Source organism: Erinaceus europaeus, chromosome 12 (genome assembly GCF_950295315.1).
Source record: "Erinaceus europaeus chromosome 12, mEriEur2.1, whole genome shotgun sequence".
NCBI classification, from domain to species: domain Eukaryota; kingdom Metazoa; phylum Chordata; class Mammalia; order Eulipotyphla; family Erinaceidae; genus Erinaceus; species Erinaceus europaeus.
This window is the reverse complement of record NC_080173.1, coordinates 99,577,223-99,589,212: the sequence shown is the minus strand read 5'-3', so window position 1 is coordinate 99,589,212 and position 11,990 is coordinate 99,577,223. Positions and strand designations below refer to the sequence as shown.

At 57.7% G+C, this 11,990-nt stretch overlaps 1 protein-coding gene across 11 annotated transcripts in view; it reads left to right on the top strand.

Moving 5' to 3' along the window:
- Nucleotides 1-11,990, top strand: part of NBEAL2 (neurobeachin like 2) — a 45,313-nt gene that overhangs the window by 28,741 nt on the left and 4,582 nt on the right. For 8 of the 11 annotated variants that reach the window (XR_009553259.1, XM_060204836.1, XM_060204830.1 and 5 more), the window contains 19 exons: nucleotides 11-517; nucleotides 2,578-2,756; nucleotides 2,858-3,017; nucleotides 3,123-3,260; nucleotides 3,350-3,694; nucleotides 3,794-3,943; nucleotides 4,039-4,196; nucleotides 5,257-5,387; nucleotides 5,468-5,603; nucleotides 7,626-7,786; nucleotides 7,900-8,210; nucleotides 8,313-8,408; nucleotides 8,605-8,729; nucleotides 8,805-8,945; nucleotides 9,076-9,206; nucleotides 9,294-9,403; nucleotides 9,478-9,595; nucleotides 9,673-9,770; nucleotides 9,840-9,956. Coding sequence is in view for 10 of the 11 variants with exons in the window: in XM_060204836.1 (XP_060060819.1) it covers nucleotides 11-517; nucleotides 2,578-2,756; nucleotides 2,858-3,017; nucleotides 3,123-3,260; nucleotides 3,350-3,694; nucleotides 3,794-3,943; nucleotides 4,039-4,196; nucleotides 5,257-5,387; nucleotides 5,468-5,603; nucleotides 7,626-7,786; nucleotides 7,900-8,210; nucleotides 8,313-8,408; nucleotides 8,605-8,729; nucleotides 8,805-8,945; nucleotides 9,076-9,206; nucleotides 9,294-9,403; nucleotides 9,478-9,595; nucleotides 9,673-9,770; nucleotides 9,840-9,956 (3,312 nt within the window). In the remaining variant the exon portion in view is untranslated. The remainder of the gene's footprint in view (nucleotides 1-10; nucleotides 518-2,577; nucleotides 2,757-2,857; nucleotides 3,018-3,122; nucleotides 3,261-3,349; nucleotides 3,695-3,793; nucleotides 3,944-4,038; nucleotides 4,197-5,256; nucleotides 5,388-5,467; nucleotides 5,604-7,625; nucleotides 7,787-7,899; nucleotides 8,211-8,312; nucleotides 8,409-8,604; nucleotides 8,730-8,804; nucleotides 8,946-9,075; nucleotides 9,207-9,293; nucleotides 9,404-9,477; nucleotides 9,596-9,672; nucleotides 9,771-9,839; nucleotides 9,957-11,990) is intronic. The other 3 variants (XM_060204835.1, XM_060204832.1, XM_060204840.1) reach the window with 1 other exon arrangement.

Here is an 11,990-nt window from a genome sequence, read left to right as displayed (position 1 = left end):
CTCTGTGCAGCTCTTCCACCTCATCTACGGACAGCCGGATGTCGTGCAGCTGTTGGCCCGGCAGCCCGGCTGGCAGGACGTGCTGACGCGACTGTATGTCCTGGAAGCGGCCACGGCCGGCAGCCCCCTGCCCTGTCCCCCCGAGACACCCACCTCCCCGGAGTCAGCCCTAGCCCGGCCCCCCTCGGAGTCGCCCGAGCCTTCTGATGTCTTCCTGCCCTCCGAGGGCCCCTGCCCCGACCCTGACGCCGTTTACCAAGCTCTCTCTCCGTTCTGCACGCCCTTCGACCTGGGCCTGGAACGGGCCAGTGTGGGCTCGGGCAACACCGCTGGCTGCGGCAGCGGGACTCTGACCCCCGCCAGCCAGCCCAGCACACCCTCCCCGCTGGATGGGCCCCGGCCCTTCCCTGCCGCCCCGGGCCGCCACAGCTCCAGCCTCTCCAACGTGCTGGAGGACGGCAGCCTCCCGGAGCCCGCGGTCGGCGGGGATGACGCCTCCAACAACAGCAACCCTCAGGTGAGCCCGGCTGGGCCCGGTGCTGGCCCCGTACGGCTCTTCAGTGGCTGTGTTCCCAGTGGGGTCCTGGGCCAGGGCGTGTGCTGAGTCAGAGCAAGGGCACATTCACGGGGAGACTTTTTTATTTTTGGTTTTGGCTTTCACCAGGGCTTCACTGCTTCCCGCCGACTTTTTCACAGCAAAGCAGGCATGCTATCTAAGTGAGCTATTTTTTTCCGGCTCTAGGGCACAGATTACTTATTTACTTATGTGAAAGAGAGAGAGAGAGAGAGACAGGAGAGAGAATCAGAGCTTCACTCAGGCACACTGATGCTGGAGACCTCGTGCTTCAGAGCCCAGCACTTCCCCCGCCGCCGCCTCCTGGCCCTGTGTTTGCGGCACTAACAGAGAGTCCCAGGGCCGATCTCCAGGCCTGTGCAGACTAGGGTGATAGATACTGTGACTAGTTGGCCAACAGCCTTATCGTTTTTTTTTTTTTCTTTAATTTTATTTTTTATACCTTTCTTTTTAAAAATATTTTATTTATGGGAGTCAGACAGTAATAACTACAACAATAAAAACAAGGGCAACAAAAAGGAATAAATAAATATTTATTTATTTTCCCTTTTGTTGCCCTTGTTGTTTAACGTTGCTGTGGTTATTGTTGTTGTTATTGATGTCGTTGTGGATAGGACAGAGAGAAATGGAGAGAGGAGGGGAAGACAGAGAGGGGGAGAGAAAGACAGACACCTGCAGACCTGCTTCACCGCCTGTGAAGCGACTCCCCTGCAGGCGGGGAGCCGGGGGCTCGAACCGGGATCCTTAAGCCAGTCCTTGCGCTTTGTGCCACGTGAGTTTAACCCGCTGCGCCACTGCCCGACTCCCATATTTTTTAAAAATTAAAACATATGTATTTATTTTATTTTTAGGAGAAAGAGTAAATGCAGCGGGAAAGATACCAAGAGAAAAAGGGAATAAAACAGGGGCCCGGTGGTGGAGCACCTGGTTCAGCGCACATGTCACAGTGCACAAGGACCGGGTTTGAGTCCCTGGTCCCCACCTGCAGGGGGAAAGCTTTGCAAGTGATGAAGCAGGGCTGTAGGTGTCTCTCTGTCTCTCTCCCTACCTCCTCTCTTCCTCTCAATTTCTGGCTGTCTCTATCCAATAAATAAATGAGGATAATAAAAAAATTTTAAAGGGGGGACTAAAACACTGTTCAGTTTTGGCTTATGGTGGTACTGGGGATTGAACCTGGGACCTCAGAGCCTCAGGTTTGAAAAGCTCATGCATGACCATTATGCTGTCTCCCCAGCCCTCCCCCTCTTTTTAAAAAAATCTCTTTTATATTTATTCCCTTTTGTTGCCCTTATTATTTTTGTTGTTGTAGTTAGTATTATTGTTGTTATTGATGTCATCATTGTTGGCTAGGACAGAGAGACATGGAGAGAGGAGGGGAAGACAGAGAGGGGGAGAGAAAGACAGACACCTGCAGACCTGCTTCACCGCCTGTGAAGCGACTCCCCTGCAGGTGGGGAGCCGGGGGCTCGATCCTGGATCCTTAGGCCGGTCATTGTTAACCCGCTGCGCTACCGCCCGACTTCCCCTCCCCCTCTTTTCAAAAAAGATTTCTTTGTTCTTTATTTTTTAAAGTCTTCTATTTATTTATTATTGGATAGTGAAAGAGAGAGATTGAAAAGGGAGAGGGAGAGAGACAGAGAGACACCTACTGACCTGCTTCACCACTCGTGACGCTTTGCCCCTGCAGGGGGGGGGGGACTAGGGGCTTGAACCCGGGCCCTTGCACACTGTAAGGCCTGTGCTCAACCAGGTGCGCCACCGCCCGGCCCCTTTATCTTCTTCTGGTGGTCACTGAGGCCAAGGAAGCCCAGGGTTCTTGCGGGAATTCAGACAGAGGTGTCGGGCGCCAGGCCGGCAGTGCCCTGACTGTTCTGCCTCTGGCCCTCCCTTGCGGTGGGCGGGAAACGGGTGGTGGCCGGGGCGGTGCAGGGGTCAGCTTGCATCCCCCCTCCCCAGCCCACACCCCACACCCCACACCCCACACGCCTCACCTGTGCCCGTAGCAAACCTGCGAGGAGGAGCTGTGCAACCTGCTCACCAACGTGCTGTTCTCAGTGACGTGGCGCGGCGTGGAGGGCACTGACGAGGCCGCCTGGCGGGAGCGTGGCCAGGTCTTCTCTGTGCTCACCCAGCTGGGGGCCTCGGCCACTCTGGTGCGCCCGCCGGACTACATCAAGCGCAGGTCAGGGGGGGCTCCCGGGAGGAGGCGTCCCTGAGAAGCCTGCGGGCGGGCAGACGCCTGAGGCCTGAGGCCTGAGGCCTGAGTCCCTCGCTCTCCCCCAGCCTCCTGGAGATGATGCTGGAGTCAGCCCTGACCGACATCAGAGAGGCGCCCCCGGGCGGCCTGGCCGGCCTGGGCCAGCAGGCGCTCTGGCTGCTGCGGCTGCTGCAGGACTTCCTGTGCGCCGAGGGGCACGGGAACCAGGAGCTGTGGAGCGAGAAGGTAGGAGGGTGCCTGGCTGAGGGTGGGCCGAGGGCGGCTGCCATGTGGGCGCCATGTGGGCAGCAAACCCCACTTCCTCCCCCCGGCCCTGTGTGCCTGGCACAGCTCTTCGAGGGCGTGTGCAGCCTGCTGGACCGCCTGGGAGCGTGGCCGCACCTGGCCGACGGCACGGCCGACCTCCGCGAGATGGCACAGATCGGCCTGCGCCTGGTGCTGGGCTACGTCCTGCTGGAGGACCCCCAGGTGAGCCGGCGTGGGGGGCGGCTCCGGGGCCCGGGGGTGGCCGGCGCCACCCACTCCACTCGCCTGCCTGCCCGCCCGCCCGCCCCCAGCTGCACGCCCAGGCCTACGTGAAGCTGCACTCGCTGCTGCAGACGTCGGTGCCCATGCGCCGCGAGGAGGCCTGCTACGTGCTGTCCAAGCTGGAGGCCGCGCTGGCCCGGGCCCTCGACACCCCCCGGGACGGGCAGCCCCCCGCCACGGTGGCCGCGGCCACCACGGAACGCTGCTCGTGGCTGGTGCCGCTGGTGCGCACGCTGCTGGACCGCGCCTACGGGCCCCTGGGGCTGCAGTGGGGGCTGCCCTCCCTGCCGCCCACCAACGGCAGCCCCACCTTCTTCGAGGACTTCCAGGACTTCTGTGCCACCCCCGAGTGGCGCCACTTCATCGACAAGCAGGTGTCTGGAGGTGGGGCGAGGGGGGAGAAGCGATCGGGGGGGGGGGGGGTCCCGTCCGCCCCGGCTGCCGCTCAGCCCCTGCCCCGCCCGGCCCTGCAGGTGCAGCCCATCATGTCGCAGTTCGAGATGGACACCTACGCCAAGAGCCACGACCTCATGTCGGGCTTCTGGAACGCCTGCTACGACACCCTCATGAGCGGCGGGCAGAGGCGCCAGCGCCAGCGGGCCCTGAGCCGCAGGGCCTTCCAGGTGCGGGGCCTGGGCTGGGGTCCGGGAGCCGCCCCTGGTCTGGGTGGGAAGCAGCCCGCTGGACTCGCCCCGTTGTCCCGCCCGCCCGCCCGCAGGAGCTGGTGCTGGAGCCGGTGCAGCATCGGGCGCGCCTGGAGGGGCTGCGCTATGGCTCGGCGCTGAAGCAGCAGGCGGCCCAGCACGCCACGGCCCTGCTGCACTGGGGCGTCCTGTGGCGGCAGCTCTCCAGCCCCTGTGGGGCCTGGGCCCTGAGGTAGGCGGGGCGGGGCTGGGGTTCCTTGGGAGGGAGCGAGGGGACCCCCTGAAGCCTCCCTCTCTGAGTCTGGGATGAAGCCAGGCGAGGGAGGGGAGCTCCACAGACCTTTGGTTCTGTGTCAGCAGAGCTTCACTGCTCTGGGCTGACTTTTTCTTTCTTCTTTCTTCTTCTTCTTTTTTTTTTTAAAATATTTATTTATTTATTTATGTCCTTTTGTTGCCCTTGTTGTTTTTATTGTTGTTGTAGTTATTGATGTCATCGTCGTTGTTGGATAGGACAGAGAGAAATGGAGAGAGGAGGGGAAGACAGAGAGGGGGAGAGAAAGACAGACACCTGCAGACCTGCTTCACCGCCTGGGAAGCGACTCCCCTGCAGGTGGGGAGCCAGGGGCTCGAACCGGGATCCTTACACTGGTCCTTGTGCTTTGCACCACCTGCGCTTAACCTGCTGCACTACTGCCTGGCTCCCTCTTTCTTCCTTTTTTTTTTTTTTTTTTTGCCTCCAGGGTTATTGCTGGGGCTCGGTGCCTGCACCATGAATCCACTTCTCCTGGAGGCCATTTTTCCCCCTTTTGTTGCTGTTGTTGTTGTAGCCTTGTTGTGGTTATTATTGTTATTGTTGACGTCGTTTGTTCGTTGTTGGATAGGACAGAGAGAAATGGAGAGAGGAGGGGAAGACAGAGGGGGGAGAAAGACAGACGCCTGCAGACCTGCTTCACCGCCTGTGAAGCGACTCTCCTGCAGGTGGAGAGCCGGGAGCCTGAACCGGGATCCTTATGCGGGTCCCTGCGCTTTGCGCCACCTGCATTTAACCCACTGCGCCACCGCCCGACTCCCGTCTTTCCCTCTTTCTATCTACCCACCCCTCTCAAATATCTCTCTGTCCTGTCAAATAAAAAAAAGAAAAGAAAGGCCACCAGATGTGGTGGACCCAGTGCCGGCAGAGCTCAGCAACCCGGCCATGCAATTGCAAAGTGAGGACACTGTCCAGGTGAGCTCTCGGCCGGCCTCGGCTCCTGACTTCTGTCTCCACACTCCCACCGGGGATGCACCTGCAGGGACCCGCCCACCCCACACTGGAAGCTGTCCTGTGCAGAGACGTACTCGCGCATGCGGCTCAAGCTAGTGCCTAACCATCACTTCAACCCTCACCTGGAAGCCAGTGCCCTGCGTGACAACCTGGGTGAGAGTGAGTGCCGGGCCAGGCCCGCCCAGCCTCAGGCAGCCTGTTCAGCCCGCTGCTGACTGACACCTTGGGCCTCCTTGCAGGTGAGGGCCCCCTGACACCCACTGAGGAGACCTCGCTGCCTCTAGCGGTGACCAAAGAGGCCAAAGTCAGCACTGTCCCTGAGGCGCTTCAGGAAGACCAGCTGGGCGAGGATGAGCTGGCCGCTCTGGAGCTGGCGTGAGTCGGGCCGGAGAGCCCTGTCTGGGGGTGGGGCGGGGGTGGGGGTGGGGAGTTCTCCCCCGCCCGGCCACGCCTGCTGTGGAATGTGGGCTCCTGCGGGTGCTCAAGGGGTACTGTTCAAAGTCAGGGGTGGGTTTGGAGAGAGCTGTCTGACCCGACTGACAGTTACTGCCTTGCCTCCCCAGAGCAGGCCAGAGGAAGAAGCCAGAGCAGAATGGGAGCCCACAGGAGGGGCAGAGCAAGGGGGAGCTGGGGGCGAGAGTTGGTGCCCTAATGAGACATTCAGAGTGGGGCTGGGAGACAGCATACGGGTTACGCAAACACCTTTCATGCCTGAGGCCCTTGGCTCAATTCCTAGCACTACCATAAACCAGAGAGAAAGAGAGAGAGAATTTAAGGGGGGGAGACATCAGGCAGCTGGAAGAGAGAAACAGCCTTGGTGGTCCCGAAGGCGGCATCAAGAGTTGGACTCTTGGGACTGGGCGGTGGCCCACTTGGTTGAGTGCACAGGTTACAATGCACAAGGGCCCAGGTTTGAGCCCCTGGTCCCCACCTGCAGGGGGAAAGCTTTGCAAGTGGTGAAGCAGGGCTGCAGGTGTCTCTCTGTCTCTCAATCTCTCCCCTTCTCTCTCGATTTTTGGCTGTCTCTATCCCATAAGTAAATAAAGAGAATTAAAAAAAAAAAAAAAGAAATTACTGCCATTCTTAAAAAACAAAACGGGCGGAGGGTAGATAGCATAATGGTTATGCAAACAGACTCTCATGCCTGAGGCTCCAACACCCCAGGTTCAGTCCCCTACACCAGCATAAGCCAGAACTGAACAGTGTTCTGGTAAAAACAAACAAACAGGGAGTCGGGCGGTGGCGCAGCGGGTTAAGTGCACGTGGCGCAAAGCGCAAGGACCGGCGTAAGGATCCCGGTTAGAGCCCCCGGCTCCCCACCTGCAGGGGGGTCCCTTCACAGGCGGTGAAGCAGGTCTGCAGGTGTCTGTCTTTCTCTCCCCCTCTCTGTCTCCCCCTCCTCTCTCCATTTCTCTGTGTCCTATCCAACAACAATGACATCAACAATAACAATAATAACCACAACAGGGCTACAGCAACAAGGGCAATAAAAGGGGAAAAATATGGCCTCCAGGAGCAGTGGATTCATGGTGCAGGCACCGAGCCCCAGCAATAACCCTGGAGGCAAAACAAAAAAAAAACAACCAGTTGGACTCTCAAGCTTGAGGTCCTGAGTTCCATCCCCAGCAGCACACACACCAGAGTGATGTCTGATTCTCTCTTCCTCTCTCCCTCCTTTTCTCCCTCTCCTCTTACTCCTTTCATTAATAAATAGTAAAATATTTAAAGAGAGAGAGAGAAGGGGGAATGAAACAGCCTTGCATGTCTAAGATTCCTGATCGGAGCCTTGGCACTGCATATACCAGAGCGATGCTCCCCCCCCCCCCCAATAAATATGTAACAACAACAACAACAACAAATTTAAGAAGAACAAAGTCAGGGCCAAGCGTTGGTGGACTTGGGTGAGTGCACACGTTACCATGGGCACGTATCCCGGTTCAAGCCCCTGGTGCCCACCTGCAGGAGGGAGACTTCACGAGCAGTGAAGCCGTGCTGCAGATTTCTTTCCCTCTCTGTGTCCCCCACCCCTCTAAATTTCTGTCTCTAGAATAAATATTAATAAATAAAGAATAAATAAACATTAAACATTTTTAAAAAGAGCAAAGTCAGCTGGGGAGATAGCGTAGAGGCTGTTGTGCAAAAAAGACTCGCCCGGCACCACCACGAGCCAGAGCTGAGCCGGGCTCTGGTGAAAATCAATCAATAACTCAATCAATACCAAACAAGAACCCTCAGTGGCCCAGGGTGGGAGCAGGGACTGTCAATTCTGGCCAGCTTCCCGCTGTCCTCAGGGGACATCTCTGTCTCATGACCCCTTGGGTCTCGGAGGACATGCTCCGTGGCTCGTTGGGGAGGAGCTCCCGGAGCCTGGAGCCTGAGGACGGTGCCGGTCCCCAGGATGGAGGCGACGGAGCTGGGTCAGCAGCATGAGAAGCTGGTGCTGTCTGCCGAGTGCCAGCTGGTCACGGTGGTGGCCGTGGTCCCCGGGCTGCTGGAGGTCACCACGCAGCACGTGTACTTCTACGACGGCAGCGCCGAGCGTGTGGAGACCGAAGAGGGTGCGTCCGTCCTGCTGTCCGTGTCCGTCGGGGGAGGTGCAGATGCCGGGCGGGAGCAGGGCCGCGACTCCCACACCCACCGCGCGCTCGCCCCCCCCCCCCCCCCCCCGCAGGTATCGGCCATGACTTTCGGCGCCCGCTGGCCCAGCTGCGGGAGGTCCATCTCCGCCGCTTCAACCTGCGCCGTTCGGCGCTGGAGCTCTTCTTCATCGACCAGGCCAACTACTTCCTCAACTTCCCCAGCAGGGCCGGGGGAGCCCCGGCCTCGTCCCCCGCGCCCAGGCCCCAGCCCTGCCCCAGCCCGCCCCACACCCAGGTGCGGAACCAGGTGTACTCGTGGCTCCTGCGCCTGCACCCCCACTGCCAGGGCTACCTGAGCAGCCGCTCCCCCCAGGACATGCTGCGAGCTTCGGGCCTTACCCAGGTGAGGCTGCTGGACGGGCAGTTGAGGTGAGGGTCGCCCGGGGCGGGAGGGTGCTGAGCAGCCCCGCCTGACTCGCTCACCCTCCGCCCACCCTGCCCCCAGAAATGGGTACAGCGTGAGATATCCAACTTTGAGTACTTGATGCAACTCAACACCATCGCCGGGCGCACCTACAACGACTTGTCTCAGTACCCCGTGGTGAGCTGGAGCCCGCCCGCCCTGCCCTCTGCCCTCTGCCCTCTGCCCCGGCCTACTCCCTAAACCTGCCCCCCAAACGCAGGGAGTCCCGTCCCATCCCCCTGCAGCCCCTCTAAGGGGTGTCTCCACCTGGTGGCTCTGACGCCCCTCCCGAGGGTGAGGGTCCTCATGCCGCCTCTTCCCGGTGGGCGGCCAGTTCCCCTGGGTCCTGCAGGACTACGTGTCCCCCATCCTGGACCTCAGCAACCCGGCCGTCTTCCGGGACCTGTCGAAGCCCATTGGTGTGGTGAACCCCAAGCACGCCCAGCTAGTGAGGGAGAAGTGAGTGCTGGGGGGCCTGGGCTGGGGGCGGACTGGATGGGGCTTCTGCTCACTTCCCCCTGGCTGCCACCCCAGGTACGAGAGCTTCGAGGACCCGGCTGGCACCATCGACAAGTTCCACTACGGCACCCACTACTCCAACGCGGCGGGCGTGATGCACTACCTCATCCGAGTGGAGCCCTTCACCTCCCTGCACGTCCAGCTGCAGAGTGGCCGGTGCGGGGCAGCAGGGGGGTGGTGGGGGAGGGTTGGTGGATGCGATGGCGGCTCCCCCTGGCATCCCAGGCCCTCTGGCCATGCCTCTGGCATGGCTGCCCCTTGATGACCCGTGTCCCTCCCTGCCCAGCTTTGACTGCTCCGACCGGCAGTTCCACTCGGTGGCCGCAGCCTGGCAGGCCCGCCTGGAGAGCCCGGCCGACGTGAAGGAGCTTATCCCAGAGTTCTTCTTCTTCCCCGACTTCCTGGAGAACCAGAACGGTGGGAGAGGCCGGAGAGCCCATGGGGCGTGGCCAGGGAGAGGTGTGCACTTGGTGACAAGGCTGACCTGCTCCGTCTCCGTGCCAGGCTTCGACCTGGGCTGCCTCCAGCTGACCAACGAGAAGGTGGGGGACGTGGTGCTGCCCCCCTGGGCCAGCTCTCCTGAGGACTTCATCCAGCAGCACCGCCAGGCCCTGGTGAGGAGACGCACTGACAGCGAGGGGAGGTGGGGGGTGCCAGCTCTGTGCCGACGCCGCCCGCCCCTCCCCAGGAGTCAGAGTACGTGTCCGCCCACCTGCACGAGTGGATCGACCTGATCTTCGGCTACAAGCAGCGGGGGCCAGCGGCGGAGGAGGCGCTCAACGTCTTCTACTACTGCACCTATGAGGGTGGGCAGGACACAGAGGAGGGCGGCTGGGTGCAGAGGGCACAGCAGGGGCGCTGACTGCTCTGCCCGCCTGCCCAGGGGCCGTGGACCTGGACCATGTGGCGGACGAGCGGGAACGGAAAGCCCTGGAAGGCATCATCAGCAACTTTGGGCAGACTCCCTGCCAGCTGCTGAAGGTAGGTCTGGCTAGGGGGCCGGTGGTCAGGGCTGCCCACTGCCCGGTACTGACTGGCCGCTGCCCACAGGAGCCACACCCGGCTCGGCTGTCGGCTGAGGAGGCAGCCCAGCGCCTGGCACGTCTGGACACTAACTCACCTAGCATATTCCAGCACCTGGACCAACTCAAGGCCTTCTTCGCGGAGGTGAGAGGAAGCAAGGCCTCGCTTCTTACTCTGACTGCCCTGCCAGCCTCCTGGTGCAGCAGGGAGGCCTCAGCCAAGGTCACTGATAGAGCTCTTAGGAGCAGTGTAAGAGCAATAGGGCCGAGGGCAGTGAGGCCAGGAAAGGCAGTGACTCGCCTCAGCATCTCTGGAAGCCTTGCCAGCCCCCTTCCACCCCTCCCTGCAGCCTCAGCACCTGGACTCCTGTTTGGAGCCACCAGTGATTGCTGGAGCTCTGCACCTGCACGATTCCACTGCACTCAGTGGAGTGTGTGTGTGTGTGTTTGTGCGTTTAAATATTTACTTATTTCCTTTTTGTTGTTCTTGTTGTTTTATTTTTTATATTTATTCCCTTTTGTTGCCCTTGTTTTATCGTTGTAGTTATTGTTGTTATTGATGTCATTGTTGGATAGGACAGAGAGAAATGGAGAGAGATGGGGAAGACAGAGAGGGGGAGAGAAAGACAACTGCAGACCTGCTTTACTGCTCGTGAAGCGACTTCTCTGAAGGTGGGGAGCCGGGGCCTTGAGCCGGGATTCTTACGCCAGTCCTTGAGCTTTGCGCCACCTGCATTTTTTTAAATTTCTTTATTGGGGAAATAATGTTTTACATTCAACAGTAAATACAATAGTTTGTACATGCATAACATTTCTCAGTTTTCCATATAACAATACAACCCCCACTAGGTCCTCTGTCATCCTTCTTGGATCTGTATTTTCCCCACCCACCCACCCCAGAGTCTTTTTACTTGGAATTTAGCCAATTCCAGTTCAGGTTCTACTTGTGTTTTCTTTTCTGATCTTGTTTTTCAACTTCTGCGTGAGAGTGAGATCATCCCATATTCATCCTTCTGTTTCTGACTTATTTCACTTAACATGAATTTTTCAAGGTCCATCCAAGGTTGGCTGAAAACGGTGAAGTCACCATTTTTTACAGCTGAGTAGTATTCCATTGTGTATATATATCACAACTTGCTCAGCCACTCATCTGTTGTTGGACACCTGGGTTGCTTCCAGGTTTTGGCTATTACTAATTGTGCTGCCAAGAACATGTGTGTACACAGATCATTTTGGATGGATGTGTTAGGTTCCTTAGGATCTATCCCCAGGAGAGGAATTGCAGGATGATAGGGTAGGTCCACTTCTAGCCTTCTGAGAGTTCTCCAGACTGTTCTCCACAGAGGTTGGACCAACTGACATTCCCACCAGCAGTGCAGGAGGGTTCCTTTGACCCCACACCCTCTCCAGCATTTGCTGCTGTGACCTTTTCTGATGTATGACATTCTCACAGGAGTGAAGTGATATCTCATTGTTGTCTTGATTTGCATTTCTCTGACAATCAGAGACTTGGAGCATTTTTTCATGTGTTCCTCAGCCTTTTGGATCTCTTCTGTGGTGAATATTCTCTCCATGTCCTCCTCCCCATTTTTGGATGGGGTTATTTGTTGTCTTGTTGTTGAGATTTGCAAGTTCTTTATATATTCTGCTTATTAGCCTCTTGTCTGATGTATGGCATGTAAAAATCTTCTCCCATTCTGTGAGGGGTCTCTTGGTTTAGGTAGTGGTTTCTTTTGCTGTGCAGAAGCTTTTTAATTTGATGAAGTCCCATAGGTTTATACTTGCCTTAGTCTTCTTTGTAATTGGATTCGTTTCATTGAAGATGTCTTTAAAATTTATGCGGAAAAGAGTTCTGCCAATATTTTCCTCTAAGTATCTGATAGTTTCCGGTCTTACATCCAAGTCCTTGAGCCACTTGGAATTTACTTTTGTATCTGGTGAAATACAGTGATTCAGTTTCATTCTTCTGCATGTTTCAACCCATTTTTTCCACACCATTTGTCGAAGAGACTCTGCTTTCCCCATGTAATAGTCTGGGCCCCTTTGTCAAAAATTAAATGTCCATAGGAGTGGGGCCACCTGCATTTAACCTGCTGTGCTACTCCCTGTTTCTGTTTTTATTATTATTATCTTTATTTATTGGATAGAGACAGCCAGAAATTGAGAGGAGGAGGGAAGC